The sequence below is a fragment of the Mustela nivalis genome (assembly GCF_964662115.1).
Source record: "Mustela nivalis genome assembly, chromosome: 16".
NCBI classification, from domain to species: Eukaryota; Metazoa; Chordata; class Mammalia; order Carnivora; family Mustelidae; genus Mustela; species Mustela nivalis.
The window spans coordinates 33,356,948-33,379,979 of NC_139035.1; the positions used below are offsets into that span (position 1 = coordinate 33,356,948).

General features: G+C 47.8%; 1 protein-coding gene and 1 long non-coding RNA gene across 19 annotated transcripts in view; one reads left to right on the plus strand and one right to left on the minus strand.

Annotated features, from left to right (window-relative positions):
* LOC309850284 (membrane cofactor protein-like) overlaps positions 1–9,815 on the plus strand; it is a 44,438-nt gene extending 34,623 nt beyond the window's left edge. For 5 of the 18 annotated variants that reach the window (XM_082704003.1, XM_082704008.1, XM_082703996.1 and 2 more), the window contains 4 exons: positions 411–446; positions 981–1,035; positions 1,620–1,652; positions 7,174–9,815. In XM_082704003.1, the coding sequence (XP_082560129.1) occupies positions 411–446; positions 981–1,035; positions 1,620–1,629 (101 nt within the window). In that variant the 3' untranslated portion in view covers positions 1,630–1,652; positions 7,174–9,815. Of the gene's footprint in view, positions 1–410; positions 447–980; positions 1,036–1,619; positions 1,653–4,514 lie in introns of all 18 variants that reach the window. The other 13 variants (XM_082704001.1, XM_082704005.1, XM_082703992.1 and 10 more) reach the window with 4 other exon arrangements.
* A 9,051-nt stretch (positions 9,816–18,866) lies between these two features.
* The window catches only part of LOC309850288, a 64,266-nt gene continuing 60,100 nt past the window's right edge, over positions 18,867–23,032 (minus strand). The window contains exons 12-13 of the long non-coding RNA XR_014304166.1: positions 19,519–19,617; positions 18,867–19,078 (exon numbers count right to left, since the gene is read on the minus strand). This is a non-coding gene — a long non-coding RNA (uncharacterized lncRNA). The remainder of the gene's footprint in view (positions 19,079–19,518; positions 19,618–23,032) is intronic.

Genomic DNA, 23,032 nt, shown 5'->3' on the forward strand with positions numbered 1-23,032 from the left:
CCACAAGCCCCACTTTTGTAGAAAAAATACGAATTCCCAACAAAATCACAAATGATAGAATGAATACTGAACTAAACCAACTACAATGGAGTAATACATTTTGAAACAGTTTTCTTCTAATCTGCTGAATTCTCATTGTCCTAGTAAGCGGTGCTAACCTGGTAACTACAGCACAGAACAGTCAAAAGTGAAGTTCCTGTGAAGAGTCTTACAAAGCTGAAGCCAGAACAGGGATCCGATTCCAAGAGTTACGGGAAAAAATGAGTCGGGCACACTAGTGCTCATGCCAAAACTAGACTGAGGAGCAGCTTCTCTGCCTTAGCGTTCGATGATCTGATCAACATTAAATGCAGCTACTTCCTGGGACCCTTGGGTGCTCAGTCTTGAAACTGTTTTCATTTTTTTCTCAGGTGGAGGCATCATTGCGGTGATCATTGTTTCTGTTCGTAAGTAGCCCCAACGTTGATGCCACTTAAATAAGAGTGTTACTCTGAAAAAGTGCATTATTTTTAAATTTATATAATTAAATGATTTTTAATTTAACTTTTCAGTTGCTATAGTTACATAGCTTGAAATGAAGTCCACCAGTCTAGAACAGCCTGACTTGGTATGACACACTGCATTTTGCTGGCGAATGTGTAGTCTTTTTTACTGTACGTGTCCGCTTAGTCACAAACCCTGAATGTTACATGTGTTTTCAGGATGATTGGGCACGAGTTTGTGTCCCAGAGATGCTTCGGGTAATTTTCTAAACGAAGCAAGCATTCTTCTCTGGCTTCCTGTGGACTAGTCCAGTGACTCCAGGAAATGGGCTTTATTTAGATAGTAAGAGAGTCGAGGAACATGAATAGATAGGTGCTTAAGTAAAGTAACATTTTATAACGACTGCAATGCAACCAGCACTTACTTATTTCTGCTGCTAAATCTTGAATTTGACACCCAGCTCTGTTACATATTATTTTTTTCCTGGTTTCTTGTAGTTGCTGTTGTTGTGTTACTTGGCGGCTTCCTGTGTTATCGACACAAGAAGAAAGGGTAAATAAAAGCGTCTTCTTCTAACTCATGATCCTGCTCACTCTTGACATCCTTTCGTGCAGCTCTTCTGTTTGTCCCGCATACCGCCTTTCCAGAAACTCTGCCTGCATGAGCGCCCCATCCCGTTTGCTCCTGTTTACTGAAACCGCCTCGGGCTGCTGTTAAGGTCCCTTCAGTCAGAGGGCTCCCTGCAGAGTGGCTGCAGCTGGTAGGGCTGCAAGAAACGTTTCAGTGGGATTTGAGATTTAAGTTGTGTAGCAAATCATGGACTGTTATGGGGCCTTCCCCACATAAGTTTACCCTGCATCCTACATTGGACTAGTGGCCAAGATTAAATTTAGAACCGCTCACTGTGGAGGCTTAGACAGTTGTACTCCTTGAAATTTTTAAATTACATGGCTTTTGTCTAGATAACTTAGGTAATTGTTTCCATGTGTCTGGGTAACTTAGGTAATTGGAAGAAGCTATGTAGGTTCTCATTCAAAAACCCAATTTGATTTGTTTTTATGTTATTTATACATGTTGAACTGGGGAGGAAAAGCAGCACTATTTGATTTCCCTCTTATGTTCTCTTAATTTACTAGGTTGAAGTAAAACGGTTGGGGTTGCTGACAGGGGTAAGATTTACAAAGCACCTCATTATTAACTTTATCTGTGTTTTAATCTATAAAAATGAAAAGTGGGGAATCTTAAGACAGAAAAAAAGTGTACAGATATATGTCTTCTGAGCAGAGTAGGGTTTTTAAGCATCAAACTTAAATCTTAAATAATTTACAGTTTGTAAAAGGCTTGAAATAAATCCTGGATCATAGACCAAATTAGGTGCTTTGAAATTTCTGATCTTTAGTGATTTATTTTTTCCCTGTTGCTTTGAGAAGAGCTTTGAAATCAAACTAATGATTTGAAGACTTTTGGTATTCGTGGTTTTGTGGAATGTATTTCCCCATAAATTAATATCTGGCTTAGGCTATTGTAATAAAAGTACATTATTTACTCATAAAAAGCTCAGGCTTTTAAAATATTACTTAGTTATTTTTTTAAGATTTATCAATTTAGGGACACCTGGATGGCTCTGTCAGTTAAGCTTCTGCCTTTGGCTTGTGTCATGATCCCAGGGTCCTGAGATTGAGTCCCACATCGGGTTCCTTGCTCAGCGAGGAGCCTGCTTCTCCCTCTGCCTCTGCCATTCCCCTGCTTCTGCTATCTCCGTCTGACAAATAAATAAAATCTTTAAAAAAAAACCAAAAGATTGACTTGAGAGAGAGAGAGCACGCACAAGCATGAGGGGCAGAGGGAGAAGGAGAGAGATTCCCAAGAAGACTCCAAGCAGAGCGTGGAGCCTGGCCGAAGGGCTCAGCCTCACCACCCTGAGGTCAGGACCTGAGCTGAAACCGAGGGTCTGAAGCTTAACCAACTGAACCATCCAGGTGCCCCTACATAGTTATTATTTTTAAATACTCATAGTGCCTTCATTTGAGTCTTCAGTCTTATATTTGTCGAACAATGATATGCATATTTGATTGCTAAGTCAGCAGTATATTTTTAAAATTACACATCACTCTCAGTAGGAAATTGCAGAGAAATATTTTTACAAGTCCAAAAGTTTTGTGTAGAAGTAGGTTCTCAAAACAAACAAAATAGCTCCTTGCTCCTTACTATTACTTTGTGTACAACAACATTGCATCAGAATACATACAGGTTCCTTAACAAGTGTTGATGATACTCTCTCTGGCTACCAGTTATTGGGTCCTTTAAAGTTGCAGAGTTACTTGAGCAGTGAACCCCAGGGGAAGGGTTTCGGTAGCATTAGTGATCTGAGATCCCATGTCTCATGAGCTCCCACTGGTGGCGACACCCTAACTTGCCAGGCTGAAGACTACAATCAGTGCACCTATATTCTTGAAATTTGAAGAAATACTATCAAACTTAATGGTAAAACTTTTTTCCCTTTTAAGGTAATTGGATTTTCTAAAGATGCCACATCTGTGTGTATGTTTTTAAAAAGTGTGTGAGCGATGTAGCTTTATATTGCATTTAGAAAAAAAAGAAAAAGCAAAGATTCGAGTTATATTCTTTGTAGTGCCTAATACCCATCACCTTGCTCCCTGAAACTGAGTGTAGTTGCCTGAGAAACTTGCTTACAGGACTGTAAAGTGCTCTATTTCTAGGGGGTAATTCCAGCAGCTCTCTCTGCTGGGCACTAGGCACAGACCATCCCAGACGGCTGCTGGAACTTGGTACAAAATGGATTTTGGTGGAAACCTGTGTTTGTGATGACTTGGGAACGGGTCACCCTTCTGCAGCCTCCATCCCAAAGCACAAACATTGTGGAGGTCCTCACGTTTCAGGTCCTCAGATGTCTCTAGGTTGTTTGATGAATGTGGCCCCACACAGACGGGTTCTGCTGTGGTCGTGTGTTCTTAGTCTCAGCTAGAATAGAATGGGATCCCCAGGGCATGTGAAATGGGCCCTTTTCCTTCAGTTTCCTTCTAGAACTCACTTGCCGCCAGACTTTCTCATCCGGGAGTCCGCACCCCTTGCCCAGTGCTTTGCTACTGCTTGAGTCCTGCCTGGCTTCTCATGACTGTGTGGCTCTGGAAAACAGATGCATTTGCCTGGCATTAATGTGTTCACATGTGGGTGGTCATTTTTGTTTCATAAATGTATGATTTTCTGTACTCTGGTGACATCATCCCGGGGAAGCCAGAGTTTGCTGAAGTCCATTAGAATCATTTACATACTTTATGTATTTTTTTACCGGTGATGAAGCAGTTTTCCCATTTCTTTTTCTGTTAAGGGTATTTATTATTTGGTTTAACTCAAACCGATTTTTACAATAATGACTGAGCCCGTCACTGTAATTTTTAAGCTGTCAGTACTTCAGTGAAGGTTATAGAGGTCTGGGATGTCCTCCATCGAGTGGCCAGATCGGGCTGTGGGGAGAGGGGTGACAAGGGGCAAAAAACGGAAGGATCACATCAACTTGAACCTTTTTCTACGTGGCTCTCAAATTCTTGAGCTCTCAACAAACTTCAGACAATTTTAAACAGCTAATAGATAAGAAAGGATTTTGTAGTTAGTCGAGAGAGCAAACTTTAGATCCATCCTAGGAAAATGGGGTGTCAGGTAATCAGTTTTACGGAGGTTTTCCCTGGGGGGGAAGCAGATGTGCCTCAGGGAGAAACTGCTCGATGCGGAAGTCAAGATGCATCTGAAGATGTCTGCTTGTCATAAAACTGACTTCTCAGACAGTGTTCCATGGATCTCATATGTGCTCTGCGTGTTCCCTCTGAATCTGATGTGTGAGAGGCAAGGACCCTTTGTCCTCACAGAGAGTTTACACGATTTGCATCAGGCTAAATGGTTTCGGGGGTAAACAGATTGCACAGAAATGTAGAATCTGTTCATCTGTAACCTAGAAGACCTCCAACATCAAAGTAGCTTTTTTTTTTTAAAGATTTTATTTATTTACTTAGCAGAGATCACAAGGATGCAGAGAGATAAAGGGAAGCAGGCTCGCCGCTGAGCAGAGAGCCCGATGCAGGGCTCAATCCCAGGACCCTGAGATCATGACCTGAGCGGAAGGCAGAGGCTTAACCCACTGAGCCACCCAGGCGTCCCTCGAAGTAGCTTCTTGCACAAATTTCCCGTTTCATGTTCCTAAATGAGAATCAGAAAAGTTGTCATTTATGATTCTGTCAGCTGTGCGTCCATTTTTCCTGTCATTGATTTTATACCACTTATTATGCTGCTCTGCTGCCTTTTGGTTTGATGTGACTGTTTTATTCAGCCCTTTCCCCTTCCTCTGTTCAGCACATACCAAACTGGTGAGAGCCATAGAGAAGTAAAATTTAATTCTCTATGAGAATTAGAGATGAGAGAACGGTTTGCTTTTATCATGAAAAGGTATTGGCTTTGTGTGTTTCTTTTCAGAGATGTCCTTTCTAGAATAGAAAATAGTCAATGAATATTTAGATGTCAGTACTCTGAACATATGTTAGCAATAAACATGAAAGAGGACACTGAGATTCCTATGCCCTTCGCTAAATTATTGATGTTTTTGTACCATTCCTGTTTTAAATAACAGGTCCTGGCAGGCATTTACTTTGACATAGGCTCCAACTGAGTAATCTCCCCATTGTCCTTTTATCAGATTGCCAGGCTTCCTTGACCTCCTAATAGCTATGATTCCAAAAGTGCAGGAATTTTTTAGACCAGTGGGAAGAAATAGCATCTGTACATTTTAAGTGCAGAGAGGAAAATGACCCTTTCTTAGAAACCAAAATATATTTTACTTAATTTTGTAGGAAAAAAAGCATTTTATTTCAGATTGTAAATATGGAATTTAAAGGCATTTATCTGTTTTCCGTGAACAGGATATCTGTAGTGTATGAAAGAGAAACCAACAGAAAAAGTCCTTAGATTTTGAAAAACTATGAATTGCCTTGCTTTAGACCCTCTGACTCCATCTACCTTGTGTTGTTGAATGAAAGGAACTGGAAGCCGTCCTCTCTCTGTGCCAGAATGTGTGTCTCCATGGCCGGGAAGAGAGAGAGACGTTATCCCATCACTTGTATTGTGAGGTGCTACCCCACCTTACCGTCAGGAGTCTGGGAGCAGACTCTACAGAGGCCAATAGGAAAGGCAGTTTCTCGGCAAAAGCAGAGTGCTGTCTGGGGTCAGACGAGCACAGGGGAAGACCCACCATACCAACTGGAAGTGGCAGGACGCGCCTCCCCAGTCCTGTGCACCTTGGTCTCTCAGAATTCCTTTGAGGCTAAGGCCAACCAGGAAGGTAGATTTCAGTCTGTTGTGAGTTTCAGGGTGTCTGCAAACATTTGAAGGTCATATAATGGAGGCTGAAGGTCATATAAGACATCTGGGATCAATAATCCAAGGTTAGATTTTACCATCTTTAAACTGCTTCATTGTTCTATCTAATAAGTGTTACCTTAAAATTTAGCTGAGTCCTTTTTATCTCTCTCGGATTCTGTTTAAAATTCTGTGCGAAGAAAAGGATTCCACCACCACACAAACAAAAGAAGTATCGACTCCAAAAAGTATAAAAAGATGTCAATCTTGGAGAATTCACTAACTGTGCTAACTCACAATATAAAAGGGCTCACAGTAGTCCCCCGGAAATTGCTCGAACACAAGTACTTTTATGACCGTGGTGGCTCATGGGATAGCCTCCCCCAGAAAGAAGTACTAGGGCATCCCAAACTGACAGGGTTGCTCTTAGGTTGGGTCGACATCACTGAAGGGTTCGCTGTGACTTGCAGACTGGTGAACCACTGAGTCATCCATGGGTGGTTTTCATCTGTCCATTCTAGTCATTTTACTAAGGCAGGGACTAGACTTGCGTGTTCCAGTTTAATAGTCCATAGTCTGTGTGGTTACTAAGGACTTTGCAGTGACTAGTCCTGTGTCAGTTGTCCTGTAAGTGTAAAATACACACCAGACTTTAAGACCTAGTACAAAAAATATAAAATAACATGTATGTTGGGTTAAGTAAAACACATTAAAAATAACTTTAATAGCCTCTTTTACTTTTTTTAAATATGGCGTCCAGAACATGTAAAGTTAGCCAGGTCACTCATCGTATATTTCTTTGGACAGCACTGGGCTAGAATAATACATTTTAGAAAGATGAGTATTGTTACCATGAAATTTTGATGTTATCCTTAATTATTCAGGAGAATCTCTTAGAGAAACATATGATCTCCTTGATAGTGAGGGCTAAATGGGGCATTATTGAACTTAAAGGCTGGTGGAATCATTACCTTTTCAAAAGTTTCATCTCAGAGCCAGATTTAAAATTTCAGTATTAGGAAAATAAGTGTTTCTCTCCAGTCTTTTCCAGTAGCCCATTTTAATTGAAATGAGAAAATATTTAGTAAGTACTTTGTAGCATACCACTCTATTGTTTTGAAATAAAAAAAATATATAACAGGGATAGAAGGGTTTCTAGAGTGAAACTAGTTATACATTTGAAATTATTTTTTAGAAATAATTTATTTCCTAGTTCATGTACTCCTACTTTTATTTTTCTAATTGTCAATTTTCTAAATAGACTTTGGAATTGAATTTATGTACTTAATTATGTTTATCTGTGATACTTTTTACCTCGCCTTATAGGGAAAGAGAACCTGGGGCCGAATACCATGCTTATCAGGTTAAATCAACTATGCCAGCCGATCAGTAAAGGTTTCTACACACTGGCAAATCCTTTGAGATCTACAGTAAATTCACACAGCTTTATGGAAACAGTACAAATGTTCCTCAAAAGATTAAGAACAGAGAATCATTGGATGATCCAACAGTTCCACTCATGGGTATATATCCAAAGGAAACAAAATAACTGTACAGCACTCTTTTCACTGCAGCATTATTTATAAGAGCCCCAACGCAGAAACAACCACGGAGGGAGGCATTCTAACAGAAAACATGCTACGCAAATATGGCGGCATACTATTCAGCCATAGAAAAGAAGGAAATCTTGATGTTGAGGGCAGAATATATGGACCCTCCAGGCATTTTGCTAAGTGAAATAAAAGTGAAACAGAAGGACACATACTGTAGGATTTTATTTGTTGTAGAATCTAAAAACAACAACAAAAAAAAAAATGGGAAAAACTCCTAGAAACCCGATTGGTGGTTGCTCCGCGAGGGGGGGTGAGCAGAATTGGGTGAAGAACGTCAAAGGGGACAAACATCCAGTTTTAAAATTAGCAAATACCGGGATAGAATTAACGTGTGGCCTGGTGACTTTCAGCAGTGCTGCTATATTGTATATTAGCAAGCTGTTAAGAGTAGATCTTAAAAGTCCTGATCAGGAAGACAAAAATTTTTGTAATTGTGGTGCTATCAGCTAAATTCTGTGGTGAGCATTTCACAACATATCTTATCAGTTCAGGCTGTACACACCTTCAATGTATACCATGTTACATGTCAGTTACGTCAGTAAAACCAGGAGGGGAAAAAAAGGGTTCTATAAAATCATTGTCTAGGTTTTCTTTTTTTTCACTCAGATAAGTGCAGTCGTTAAGCCATAATGCTAGCATTTTAATGTGGTTTGAATGCTTTGATGCTGCTTTGAACAGTGTATGAATATGGGAATGAACTTCTGGCCTGTTTTCCCTTAAATAACATCTGCATTTATAGGACAACTCAACACAGTATCCCTGGTAGTATTTAGGTGGGAAGATAAGTTTTTTAAATGAAATACCCAAATTTAGAGAATTGTGCAAGATAAATTACATATTATTTGTAAAGAAAGTGATTTTGAAATCCTTTTTGTTCAAAGATTGAGAAGTCTTGATTCACTCTTTCAACAACTCTTAAGATGTGTTTTATGTATTGTTCTGTGTAAACAGCCTTACAAATATGTGTATTCTACTTCGGCCCTTAACATTAAAAATGGGAACACTGAAAATTGGGATTTCGAGCAAGTCTGACTTCCTTAACTAAGAATATTATTGGAAAATACTCTGAATGGGGGAGAATTCTATATATACATGTTTTTAACTATTTGTAATTTTCATGGTGATTTAAGGAAGTTATAACATGTACAGACCTGTGCTTCACTTTTTCAAGCATCAGCAGTCTGAGACATGCATGAGGCATCAGATCCGTTGCAAACTCCTGTACAACATCAGGGATCCAGCGCTCACTTAGCAAGAACGCCAGCTGGTGCCAGAGGGAACACTGTGGCCTTGCAGTTTCCTCTAAGAGGATTCTGCTCTTTAGGAAAATTTGATTCCACTCTAAATTCCGGCAGGGGGCCCTCTTCTCCCGGTACTTGAATGCAGAGAGGTCTTACTTTAGACAAGGCTGTGTAAAAGGGGTGAGGTTTGCAGGAACGTGGCCATCGGAGAAGCTCAGGTTCTCTCAAAAAGCAGAGTAAAGACTAAGGCACGCGTTTCAGAGGAGGAGACTGCCTGCCATTGGTTGTGCAGAGGGACAGAAAGAGCCAGCAGCTGAGGTGGCAGCGGATGCTTGGTTGGGACAGACTGTGGCCCCTGCGTCCTCACCCCAGGCAGGGTCTCCTTCAGAGAAGCCCAGAGGGGCAGAGGAGGGATGGCCACTCGAACTCACATGACACTTGTATGAGTTTCATCTTGCACTTGGATGGTTAGTAGGGCCCATTTGGCAAAGAAGCGTTGCCTGGAGAAGGATAAGGTTGGGAAAATAGCGCGGAGCAGCTAAGTCCTGTCTGCAGATGAAGGATGTCTGTGGTGCACTGTCCGTGTTCCTTCCCTCTGGGATCTGCCAGCTGGAGCAAAAAGAAACAGGAATTCTGAAATCAGTGCGGAGGGGAAGCCGGACCCTCCCCAGCAGTACCCTGCCCATTGCCGCCTACTCTTCGGGGGGGTAGCACTGGCTCAAAGCAAGGGATGGCTGGGCCCTTTATTTGTAACGGGCCGAACTGAATCTTTTCAACCATAGATTGTTATGCTTTCGAAAATAAATAGACTTGTACAGTAGTTTCTGCTTCAGATTTAATTTTCATTTTAGTAGATTTATATGGAAATTGTTATATATGTGTAAATATAAATTATGCTCTTTGTCAGGCAACTTGTCAATCATCTAACATAAGGGGAAAACAGAAAGTTTCTGTAATGACATAAAAACGTGTATGTAAATTTACAAGTTTGCTGAAACTGTAAGAATGTATTTGCAGTGAAATGAGACGTCCCATGTGTCGGATCTTTATTGCTCATTGTTTTGAAATCTGGATCTTCAAATGTTGCAAAAAATAAAGTGTAGATTGGAGACTTTTCCCGTGTGATGATGTGTTATTTCCAGCGTGCTTGATCTCAGAGGACATGTGCTTGCCCCTGGGGCCCAGCTTCCCTTAGCATCCCACTCCTGCTCGGAGGTGTTCAGCCACAGCACGTGACCTACAGCATCAAGTCCAAGTTGCTTCATGTGCTCCCTGAAGGCTTCCTATGATTAAGTCCCAGCTTTTCTTCCTAAAATTTCTCCTCCTGCTGCTCCATGTACTTCAAATAAGCTGCATCCGCCAAGCAGACCGTGTGCCCCAAGTGCTCTGCTGAGTTCTTGGTTCACAGCCGCCTGGAGCCCTCATGGTCCCGCCAGGTCCTGGGCATCTTCCAAGGCTCAGCTCCCACTGCCCACCCACTGAAGCTTTTCCTGATTCGCTCAGCTCTCAGCCTCTGTGATCTCCCAAATCAGCCTTTGTGATTGCCCAGCTTCACTACACACCACCTCTGTATCCCTGCCTCTGGGAAGGAGACGCGCCTTCCTCATCACTGGAATGCATGGGTGTGGTCAAGTATAGAAAAGCCCAATTCCCAGCAATGAAAATATAAAATTTGATTTGTGTAACTAATAATGGGGTTTGCTTTTGTGTATGCAGAAAACTTCCTGGTCATTTTGCAGATTTGAATAAATTCAGAGTGTTAAATATTTGGGATCAGGTCTCAGTGTTTTGCACTATGTTGCACAGGGAATCGCATGAGGTACCAGCCCCCTGGGTTTTCTTATGTAAGTCACCTGGGGTGGGGCCTGGGCATAAGGATTTTTTTTAAGCCTCCCAAGTGATTCTAATATACAGCTAAAGTTAGGAACTTCTGCATTAGTGATTTATAAAGTGATTTATAAATGTACAATGGCAAAGTAAAGCTTACTTTTTTATAAAAGAAAATTAGAGTTTTATTAATTCAGTCTATTTAATAAATTACAAAATATATTAAGACTTAAGGTCTTATTACCTGGCTAACCAAACAAGGCTCTGGAGCAAACAAGAAACTGAAGCAATCTTTACAATATCAACACTTGATATAAATTAGGTTGTCTATAAATAAGGAAAATATTTTACAAATTTTATTGGGCCTTGAGATTATAATGTATTTTTTAAACTGGCATCAAATGTAGGAAAGTTAAGATTTCTAACAAAGTATTCTGTGGGAGTGCTGCAGTGACATGGGATAAGCTGGAATTGTTAAAGAATAGTCTTGGTTTAAGGAAAACAGGCAACTCCAGTATTCTAAAATTTAGTAATGCGTGATAGCTAGGCTGCAACCAAGAATGAACTTCCTCACATATTTTAAGCGTTTGCATATTACTCTTCAAGACCAGAATTTAACATAGTACTGACTTCCAGAAACGATGCAAAATTGAGTGCCCATGCACACACTTTTGTTTGTTTTTTCCACCTAGGGTATATTGCTTTCATTATTTCCAGGTTCATCACCAAAGGTTGCACTAAACTGAAGCGGTCCCTCTTTCTACGGCGGAGCTCTGCTGCCCCCCAGTGGACGCTCTGGGCGTAGGACAGTCCCCAAGTCCTTCCAAGGAGGTCATGATTCAGAGGTTCCCGTCCTTGCTGTCATTCCTAGAAGACATTTTAAGTTTTGTTTTGGATCCAGCATTAACGAGGTCTATTCTGCTTTCCTTGGGCGAAACCAACATGTTAAAAGTGCTAATCCCTGCGCCTTATTGCTTAAATATGGGGAAGCGGAATACTGGGGGCTGTGGTCCTTAAACTTTTTCCTTCCCTCTCACATACCGGAAGGTAAACAAATCACCGGAAGTACATGTCCCAATGAGACAGTTATCCACCCCGATTCCTGGCTTGCTACCCCAAGAAAACTTGTATATGGGGAGTAGCAGGAGAAACTGCTTATGTTTACATCATAAACATCGATCTCCCTTACACAGCGTTTGAAAACTGGAATCGTTTTTTGTGGCAGTGGCAGCAAGACTTGAGCTGAACAATGGGAACCAAGCAAGAGCTCTGGTATGCTGGTGCTTAAGGCTGGCGGCTTCAGAAAGAATCTGGAGACCACCGTCATTCAGATGAACACTTAGTTACGATGGCTGGGAAAATGCAGGCCATCAGATTACCCAGCACCAGCGGAAAATGCTCCTGGGAAAACACCCCTTCAATCTGTATTTGACATGGGGCTTAATTCCTTACTGTAGAATTTCTTGGATGAGACCTCATGGGACCACGCTTCTCCAATTGCAGTGTACAGGTTAAGTCTTGTTACAATGCATATTCTGGGGGCGCCTGGGTGGCTCTGTTGGTTAAGCCACTGCCTTTGGCTATGGGTCGAGCCCTGCATCTTGCTCTCTGCTCATCAGGGAGTCTGCCCCCCCAACCCCCCACCCCCTGCCTGCCTCTCTGCCTACTTGTGATCTCTGTCAAATAAATAAAATCTTTTTTAAAAAAAGGGGCAGATTCTGGGGAACCGTGGGTGTCTCAGTTGGTTAAGCTGCCTCCTTTGGCTTGGGTCATGATCTCAGGGTCCTGGGATCGAGTCCCCACATCAGGCTCCTCGCTCAGCGGAGAGCCTGCTTCTCTCTCTGCCTCTTCCTGCCTCTCTGCCTGCTTGTGCTCTCAATCTTTCTGACAAATAAATAAATAAAATCTTAAAGACAAAAAAAAAAAAAAGATTCTGATGCAGCAGGTATCAGCTGGGGCCCAAGGTTCAGCATTCCCAGGAGTTCTCTACCTTCTGCTGCTTGTGGTAGGCTAATGGCCTGCAGAGATTTCAGAGTCCTAATACCTGACCCTCTTTGGCAAAGGGTCTTTGCACCTGGGATCTTGGCTGGGGCCCTGAGTGTAATGAATGGCTCAGTTCCCTGGAAGGGAGGACACTGAGGAAGCTGAGTATGGCAGCGGGCGGCTGCGTGTCCCAGAGGCTGAAGGCTCTGCTGGGGGCCTGGAGGGTGCAGAGCCAGGACCACAAGCCACAGGTGCAGCTCTAGAAGCCAGAAAGGTAAGGAAGCAGATTCTGCTAGGACCTCTCATGGGAGCCTGGCCCCGCCAATGCCTGAGTTCAGCCTAGTGGGATGATGTCGCACTGTGGATATCGGAGCTGAAAACAATGACGTGTGTCATTTTAAGAGTTACCGTGTGAATGTTTGGGTCCCGCCAGAATCCCCAGGTTCAAATCCTAACCCCCAAGGTGACAGTCCTAAGAGGTGGGGCTTTGGGAAGGGACTGGGGTCATGGGGGCATAGGCTTCATGAATGGGCTCAGTGCCCTTGTAAAGATGTCCAAGAAAGTTCCCTCAGCCCCTCTGCCCTGAGAAGGCAGGGTCTTTGAACCAGCTAACTGCTCCCAGCCAGCACTGAATCTGCCAGCCCCTTGATCTTGGCCTTCCCAGCATCCCAAAGAGAAGTGTCGGTTATTTAGAAGCTGCGCGGGCTGTAGTATTTTCTCACTGTGGCCCAAGGAGACGAAGACCAACCCCAAGTTGCTGCATTTGTTACCAGAAACACACACCTGCGCTAGGGGTCCTCGCAGCACCATTTGAGTAGGAAAGCAAGACCACAGAGAGGGGGTTGTCGACAGTGGCTGCACCTGAGAGTCACCTGGGGAAACTAGAACAAAAATGTAGGTCCGATCCTGGAATGGTATAGCCAGAGCCCATATGGAGGGGAATCTAAGAATCACTAATTGAAAGGCTCCTGGTGAGTCTATTTAGAAGTTATAGTGTGTGGGGTACTACTGACTAAGAATAAACCCAAATTGTAACTTCTCTTGTGTTCAAGGAAAGCCCTTAACCTTGCCCCATGTATGGACAGCCTAGTCTTCGAGGTAGCCCCTGGCACCATATGCCAGCTCCTCCTTGCAGGCCAGGGCCAACACCTTACAGGAATTATCAGGGACACGACTTAACACATTCTGTCTTGCCTAAATTGGTCAGATTGGATTTGTATCAGTGGCACTCATTTCCACAGACCGGAAGTGTGTGCCAGTTTACAAAGTACGTGAAGCTTCTGCCCAGTCCTCCCTCTCCACCTACACACCCACAGCTAAAGAGATGATAAAACAAACAAACAAAAAAAGAGGTGGTTATGGGGACTCATGTCTGACCTGGCACTTTCTAAGTGGAGAGCATGGCCCCAAACACTAGGTTCAAGATGTCTCCAGAAGAAACATTCTGCTTACCGAATTGTTACGAATACCACCTTGAGATGGCAATTTTCAGTAAAGAGCTGAAACATCTCGTTGAATAAAGCTAATGGATTCTCTGTGAGGCACCCTGGTCATGTGGGACATGTGTTTTGCTTCTCATGACCTAGCAGTGTGGCACCGTTGAAGGACTCCGTCACCTTTACAGAAAAGAGGTCTCAAGTTATGGTTTTTGTGCTCGGATCCGAAACTTGATTTTCTAGCATTTCTAGAGAGCATTTGGGGACCAGAATCCATGTTGTCTACTCGTTCCACATGGAATACTGAGGCTGGGGCTTGGGACACGGGAGAGGAACCGAACGCTGGCTGAATTGTGGCCATTGGGCCATACACAGGTCTTAGTGTATCTAGCTTAGCCAAAAAGGGAGTAAAACAATCTTGGGTCCTACTGATTCTCACCATCCCATCCTGGGGAGGAGCACATAGATTCTTCGCTCAACAGCCCTAAATAGCACGGCAGCTGCAGTGAGGGGGTGTGGCACGTTCCCCCGGGCAGGGTTCCCGGCAGAGGCTGCACCGCCCCCCATCCCCTCCCCACCAGGCGTGGCAACCATCTGGGGGTGCAGACTTGGGAAACCTTCCCCCCCGGCAGTAGAGTTGCCACCACTTCTCGTGAACCGCAGGCATGAAAGGCAGGTGCTGCAGGCAGCTCACAGGCGGCCCCATGGGTCTGGTGCAAAACCCTCGCTTGAGGGGTCACAGCCCTCTGACCTGCAGATTCCCCAGGTCTCACCCCCCATGAATTCAAATCTGCCTAATCTTTTGAATACCTTTCCAGAACAGGTTCACCCTGTCTTCAAGGGTTCACGGAGACTGCGCACCAGTAGTAGACCTCCCGCGTCTTTTGTTAAGTAAGGGGAGTCCTCAGTGCTCTCCTTTACCAGCCGTGGGACAAGGGTGTTCATTTCGGCAAAATTTCTCAAAGGATCACGGGCCACCGAGGTGCCAAGGCTCGGGCCCGTTGGGAACCAGCCTTGGCTTCCCCTTCCGTGAGCAACATCCCTCGGCCCAGACTGGTACATCTCTGTTCTGGGATCTTTTCTCTCGTTTATGTTTCTTGGCTCACAGAATTCCATCCTTGTCCTAACGGGCTGCCTTCTCAAACGCTTAGGAAGCGGCGAAACCTACACGGACCCCACTTATCACGGAAGTATGGAGAGGGAATGACAGATGAAAAACAGAGACGTGATGACTCGACTAGAGGGAAATATTTATTCAGGCAGGAGCACCAGCAGACCCGTCACAGAAGGAGAATTCAACAGCAACCACGGACCGCACGGGCAGCACCTACCACCTTCCAGCACCATGCAACCCGGACAGCAGATACAGCACAGCCATTTCTCAAAATACATTCGGTTCTCTCTTACCTCTGCAGCAAGGGATCATAAATGCAGTTAAAGAAGTTAGGGGAAACGGCGCGCGGTCGTTCTTGCGCGCTCTCTGCCCGTCCATCCTCCAAGAAACCGCAGGCGGTGGCTCCCCAGAGCCGGCACGAGGCTTCGGGGCCGCTGCTTTTCCCCCTACATCATAACCGATTTCAAATGGTGCTAGACAAAAACAGACTCTGAACACCAGGAGAAATCGGTCAGCCTGTGTAAGAGATGGGTCCGTCGGTGCTCCCGGGGGTCCCGCACTTAATCGTGCAGGTGGCGAGTCTGATTCCAGCTGCAGTGTCACAGCAGCGGAACGTTCCAGGGCGTCTGGAGCAGGCGCAGTGCTGACGCCGATGGGACCCCGTCCTCCGGGTACACAGCCTCGCCCCTCCCCTGGTACAATCGAGCCCCCCCGCCCCCCGACCAACCCCGCATGGAGCATGGCCCCACCTCTGTGCTCCAAAGCCCAAAGGGCAGGTGAGCCCCGGGGTCTGCTAGGAGCCGGCACCGTGTCTGCCCCTGCTCAGATGCGGAGTTTTTTTTAAGCACCACACCCGCCCCGCGCTGTCACCCCAGCCTAGCCCACATACGCGAGGGTGCCTCCTCCTCTGTAAGGTCTTCCTTCCTTGAGCTGGCTCAGGTGGCAGGCGGAGGGCGCCCGTCCCACCCGCCGAGGCTCCTTTGCAGGTGGCCCTTCGCTGCGCTGCAATTCTTACTCCTAAAACACTGATTTCAAATGGTGCTAGATACAAAGATGGAAAAATCTAAGCCACCATGTGAAACCAGCTTCCAGAAGAAGAGGATCTCATTGAAGAAAGGAGGAAGATGACATCGGAAGCCCCAGGCTCTGCCCGGAGGACGGAGGGAGGTCTTCTTGTGGTTCCACTTCGGACGTGACGTCACCACCCGTGAGAAAGGCCCGGCGAAGAGCTCCCCAGGGATGCTGCAGGAGGGCTGACGGCTCCGCGAGGCTTCACACACCCCGTGGCCATACACAACTCATGAAGTCTAGTTAATGCAGTTTAATTACACAACGGGTCCTAACAGAGTATTAGCTATAGGATAAAATCAAATCTCCCAGAGCTATTATTAAAATGCACTCATAGCTTCATTAGCACCGTCCTGCTGTATTAAATATTTCACAGTGCGCAGAGGGCTTTCCGATCCTATCTCACGTCATCAGGAAACCAGCCCCCTGTCTGCCCAGCATGCTCTAGCCAGTAGCAGAGGGGGTCTCACTGGCCCTGGGCAGCCCTTCCATGCGCCCTCCTCAGAAAGAGCTCAGGCTCCTCCTTCCCGGCCTTACGTAAGGCTCAGAACATTGGCAATCTTACTTATTCTCAGCCCTAACACAAAAAAATGTGATGTTCTAAAGCTGTGCTAAGTAGATAATCCTCTAACAGGAGAACAGAGTTGTGTGTGTGTATGTGTGTGTGTTTTCTGAATTTGTCTGAAAAATAAGACTTGCATCGTCTTCAAATTAGATTTCTCATCTCCTAAATGGGCTGTTTCTGGTTGTTTGAAGCTGAGAAAATGTGTATTTTCCTGGGACAGCACAACCAAGGAAATAGAGAGTGGAATCTGTACCTTTCCGGCTACCAGCTCTGTGGTAGAGACAGGCCTGTATTTATTGTAGCTCCTGGAAATAACAGCATGCACTGCTCCAGGAAAGAGGAGGAAATAAAATTTGAACACTGAGGTGTGTGGTTTAACCGTGTCAGTCCCGGGAAGCATGTACTGTTACCACGCTTGCTGGAGAAAATGCTCCTTATGCTTTAGTAACTCGCCCACGGCCATGTGACCAACACATGGTGCAGATCCCAGATCTAACCCCACAGTCTGTGTTACTGCCCCTGGGCCTACTGTGCCTGCTCCAGGCTGGTCCATAGTCTCATTCTGTTCTTGAACTCAACTGTGAGCAAGGTTGAGGCGGGGTTGGGGGGGGGCAGTCCTAGGCAATGTTTATACACGGCCATGGATGTGACTGACAACATGTTTAACTTGGGGTGAGACAGGCCCCCTCGTTCTGCAGGGGTCCCGGTGCTGGGAGCTGGCCTCCTGTGTCCTCCCGCACGCACAGCATGGCTGTGGCAGGGGAAGGCGCTGGAGAGGAACTGCCCATGATGCCTGTGCTGGACTCCAGATTCTGACCCCAGCACTGGGCTCAGAGCCCAGGGCCTTTGCATGGCCTCAGCCACTGATAGGAAGCAGGGCAGCAGCCCTGATCAAGGACACCTGCAGTCAACAGCTGGGCCTCAGAAAGCAGGTAACTTGCAGGGTTGTAAGGTCAGGAAGTTACTGATAAACGATAGTCATTTTCATGGGGTCCTATAACATGAGGGAGTTGAGCTCTACATTTGGTCCTTCTCAACTTTTCTGCCTCTGACCCCAGGTGGACTCTTCCTTCTTAGCCGCTTCCAACTGCCAATATCCACAGAACTTTTCCCAGCATGTTATCACACAGGTGTTTTTCAGTCATCCAGACGGCCCCTGTCCTCCCCCAACAGGCCTCTGCATACATTGCTCCCTCTTTCTGGAACATTCTCTGTCTACCCTCCCAGAGCAACCACCCATCAACCCCCTCCCCCCCCCCCCCCCCCCCCCAGGTAACACAGGTCGCCTGAAGCTTTCCCAGGTGAGCCAAGCATTCTGTTACACCCTCTCACAGCACCTAGTTCTTGTCCTTCAGAACACACAGATGTCACATGGTCATCAGGGTGATTAATGACTGTCTCTCCTGCTACCCAGGGAGCATCAGGCCAGAGTTCGGGGCAGGAGGGCATGGCAGAGGACCAACTGTCCCTGAGGGAACTAAGGACCACGACCTTAGTTTGGGAGTTTGGGCTCCCAGTGCCCGAGTTCTATGATATTCAGTTCTCTGGAGAAAGACAGCCATCATTCAGAACACATCATCATAAACACTCTAACACAAGAAGAGGGAAAGAAAGTAATCTTAGTACCAAAACCCTCTGCTCCTCCAACCCCACTAGATACAAGAGTCTATGCAGGTCTCAGCCTTCCCAAAAGAACCAGGCTTCTCTCACGAAGTCTGCCAAGCAATGACTCACTCACCTGAAGCCAGCTGGTGTTTTCGTTGCCGAGCTGGGTATAGCGGGGTGGTTGGATGGGGGCTGGAAGGGGCTTGGGCTCCCTGGCACCCAGCTCCATGGCCACCTCGATCTGCAGGAAGGCAGCCCGTCGAAGCCCCAGCCTGCAGGGACTCGGCCTGGCCTAATGGCCCCATGCAAACTAGCTAGTGGGAAGGGTTTGGTGCGCTGTCTGGTAGGAAAACCGCCCAGCGGGGGGGGGGGTGGGTGGGTGGGAGGGTGGGTATGTCAGTTTGGGGAGGTGCCACCGTGCGGGAAGAGGATTTGGGCAGCCCGCTGAGGCCTCCATCCATTTCTGGGCAGACATTCTATGTGGAGGTTTTTCCACGCCCTCCTGCCTAGGACGCTCCTCTGCCTGGGCAGGGACCGAGGGTGGAGGAAAGGTCACCACACAGTGAATCAGAACACAGTGGCTTTAATTCCTGCTCAGCCCAGACTCTGAGAGCAGGGGCCTGCACTTCCCCGGAATGGACCACAGTTCTGAAAAGCAGGAGGGCTCCCGAGGCCTGGTGTCAGTGCATTCAAATGCTCCAGGGCTGGGACAGGAACTAGGACAGAAGGAGCAGCGGCATGCGCGGCAGGAACAGGGACCCGGAGAGGCTGTGTTTTGTCTAAAAGCATGCAAATCAGATACATTAAAAAAAAAAAAAAATCAACAAAAACTCTGTGGAGGCCAAACAAAAACATCCAAGGGTTAAATGGACAGAACTCGTGGGCCATGGGTTCAAGGGCAGTCTGGAGATTTCAAAGAGAGCTTCTACTGCCTTCTAGAAATAATGCTGTGTCTTTTAAAGTCCTAAAAAATCCCATGCCAGGCCCAGCACCCACAAAGTAACATGGGAGAAAAATGGAGAGCAGAGGAGGAATCCGGGTTTATGAGATCCACAAGCAAACCCACGGAGCCAAGAGACACACGCCCCCAGGAAGCTGATGCTGCCGGCTGGTACTGTGCGACCAGGACGTGTTCAAATCCAGAGCACTGGGAAGGCTCCCGCGAGGCAGCAGCTTCTCCCTCCCGCCCCAGGCTGGGTGCTGAGTCACGGCTACTTACGTGACTGACGCCAGCTCCAGCCAGCGCGGGGGAGGGGCAGCGGAAGCCGGGCCCAGCTCGGCAGTCTTCCCGCCTCCCAGAATGCTGGTTCCGAGGCTCCTGGCAGTGAGGGAGAGTCATTTTGGTGAGAGAAGGACCTAGGGGGTTAGACCCTTTTGAAGATAGGTCCTGTTCTGCCCCCCAGGACGGTCCTAGCCCATTGTATGTGACAAGGGCCCAGCTTCCTGTCCCTCGGCCCCAGGCCAGACCCAGTGTCCTGGACATTTTGTCTTGAGCTGTCAGGGTGGGGCCTGGTGCCAACTAGCTGTGGTTAATGAATCAGAGGAAAGGGGTGATAAAATGAAGGGTATGTGTATGGAGGGCCGGGGAGGAGGAGAACAAGGAGCCTGCTGCTGAGCTGCCTGCTCAGCCCCCCAAAAGGACTGCTCAGCATCTGGGGATCAGTGCACTATCCAGAGCCTGGATCCTGAAGTGGGAACGGCACACTCGAGACCCACGGAGCCCCTCCAATGTCTGTGGAGGTCACAGGGCAAGAGGTCACAGCCTTCTCTGCTCATGCGGACCCAGCCTCACCAACTCTGGTTTTCCCTAGGGCAGGCGTTCAAAGGCCTAAGTGCCCAGGCGGCTGCCTTCTGCAAAATTCGGTTCTCTGTCCCTTCCTGGACACCATCGATGAAGACCTGCACCTGGAAATCTCCCAGATTCAGTACAGGCCTGAGGTTGGAATGGCCAGCCGGCTGTAAGGATGGGATGCCTTGGGAAGCTGTGGGGTGTGGGGGGCAGCAGGTCCCCATGTTTCCGCAGAGAGTGGCTCAGCTCAGGCAGAGGACGATCGGCCCAGCCCTGAACTGCTTCCACACGAGGAAAAGCGAGCATGCCTACAGCCCGTTACACAGACACAACGCCCACCCCACGGTTCACAAGTCCAAACAACCCCCAGCTGAAGGCAGACCACTGCTCCTTCCCCCTCATCACTCCCAAGCAGTACTCCAAGCAGGGAAGACGGATGTGGCAGGGAAATTTCAGTCTCAGGTGAAATCTAACTGGGAAGGCTGGAGAGAGATGGGCTAGAGCCCAGCTTCTCCCTCCCCCAAGTGGAGCTGGGTCACCCACTCCTTCGACAGCCAAGAGTAACTAGCAGACGCGGCACCCCACCAGCTACCCCCACTCACAGGACCCTGTGCCTGCCTGCTGCCGGCAGCATGTCTCTGGGGCTCCAGGGCTCCCTAGCTCAGCCCCTGCTCCTCCTGGAGGGAGAGCAGGCCCCCTGCCACAGGCCCCAGGACCCACAGCCTCCCTGGAGCATGGGCCCTCAAAGGCATCAGGCCGCTGGGGACAGACCGACGAGCCGAGTGGTGGCTCTACCCGATACTGGGGTACATAGCTGGTGCAGCACAGGGGCCAGGCCACAACCCGTAACATGGTTCCACTTTCCTAGCTGGGGGCAGAAAGCCTGGGCACACAGAGGGTATGTCCAGAGTCCAAAGCCAACCGGGGGCACCTTTCCTGCTTTCCTCTCCTGCCACCAGCTGGCGGGGGTCTGCACCTGCACGGCAGGCCAGCCTTGTTCTGTTATGGGGCCTGGCCCGCCAGTCTCAGGACCTGGAACAGTCAGTGGCGAGAGGAGGCAAGCAGAGGGAGGGTGAAGGGGGAGGGAGGACCGGAACGGGGGTGGGGGGGTGGGGGGGGGAGTTTCACAGTCTAGCGCACTCCCATCAGATCAGAGAGAGGGGAACACATACAACTTCCCCTTTTGGGGAGCTTCTCTGCCCCTGCTTTTGTTTCGGTTCCTTCCCCTCTGGACTGGGGATGGCTCGGCTGGTGGGCTGGGCAGGGGCAGGCGCCCAGGTACCCGGCCAACTGGGCCCTCGCCCGGCTCCGTCCTGGGCCTGGCAGGCTCCCGCGGCCGTTACCCGGCATGCCCTTCTCCTTGTCAGGGAGGCCTCACCCTCTTGTTTTCAAAGTTTTATAACAGTATTGTTTGTTGTCCAGCAGATTAAATTCTTTTGGAGGCTGGAGGGCGGAGGCGGGGGCGTTGAGGGAGAAAGAGGAGGGAGAAGGGTGAGGGAGAGAAAATACAAACAACTTTCATTAGGGCCAAAAGATTAAATGAGTTCCTCTCTGGACACAGAGTTCACCTGTCTTGGAGAGAGGCCAAGTGGCCAGGAGCATGGGTTCCCTTCCCCTCTGTCCCTGTCCCTCTAGGTCATCCTCACCCAGCAGGGTGACACGTGGTCTCAGACCTTCAAGGTCGCTACTCAGGGTTCAAGCGGAGAAGAAGAAAGAGCTAACAGTGTTGGGGGTGGGGGAGTCATGCCTGAGCCGCCACCGCCCCCAAAGAGGAAGCATGATGGGGGGGCCGGGCTGGGCCCAGCTGAGGGGCCTTGATCGCATCTCCCCGGGGCTCCCGATGGCCTGCTCGCGGATGAGGTGGGAAGGATGTTTGTGGGGAGGGCTGCCCCATCTCAGAGACGGCTCCCCTCTGCAGCGAGCCTGCGGTCTGTTCACACGAGGAAGGAAAGTAATACAGTCAATGTTGTCAGAGCCTGGAAGAACGGTACCCCCAGGAGACAGGAACACAAGTGTGCGGACAGATACTCAGGTGTTCCTAAGGACTGTGTGAGAGCAGGAGACAGGACGGAGAGAGGACAGAAAATCAACATAAAATAAGCATGATCTTACAGACAGGAGGGCCCAGGGAAATGTCCTTAACCCGTCAGGCCTTCAGATGCTAAATCTGCAGACAGGAATAACACAAAAGGATATACGATTATCCCCATGAAAATAACCCTCGTTCAGCCATTACCTGGTTTATTTCTGACTTCAGGGTTCCCAATAAATAGTAGCCCATGGGGGCACATGTGTGTGCGTCTGGCGTGGCAGGCAGCTTCACAGGTCCCAGAGCCGTGGACCTGCCCTGAGACACTCCTCCTTCCACCTCCGACCCTCTTCCCAGCAAACTCTGTCTGGCCCTGCCTCCTGGCCTAGCCCCCACTCCTTCACCTCTCCAGGGCCTTCTCTGGAAGCTCCCTAGGGCTGGGGGAAGCAGCACGGGGCGGGGGGCGGCAGCGGTTCAAATACAGGTTTAGAGCAGCTCAGGGCTCTTCCCAGATAGCAATGGGGGACAACCTGGCTATCTCCTCTTTTTTTATTTACAAATAGTATTAGTCCTAGAGGGTCAGTTCCAGAAGTTCTGTCTGCATGAGGAAACAAAGGTACAACTGCAGGCCCAATGCTCCTGTGCCCCGACCCAGGTCAGGCTGGCCTCCGAGGCAGAAAGAAAAAAACGGAGCCCTCTCTAGGTCCTGGCACCCAAAGCTCATGCTGTTCTAGGGATAGTCTCAGAGCCCCACAGACTCGGGACGGGAGGGACCTTGTCAGGGACATCCAGTCTCTCTTCTCAGATAAAGAGGCTCTGTGTTTCTTTGGAAGGCCTCAGCAAAGGGCCACCACAGTTCTCCCTGAAGTCTGCTCTAGATCACCTCCCAGCTTTGGGTTCTGCCACCCTCCTTCC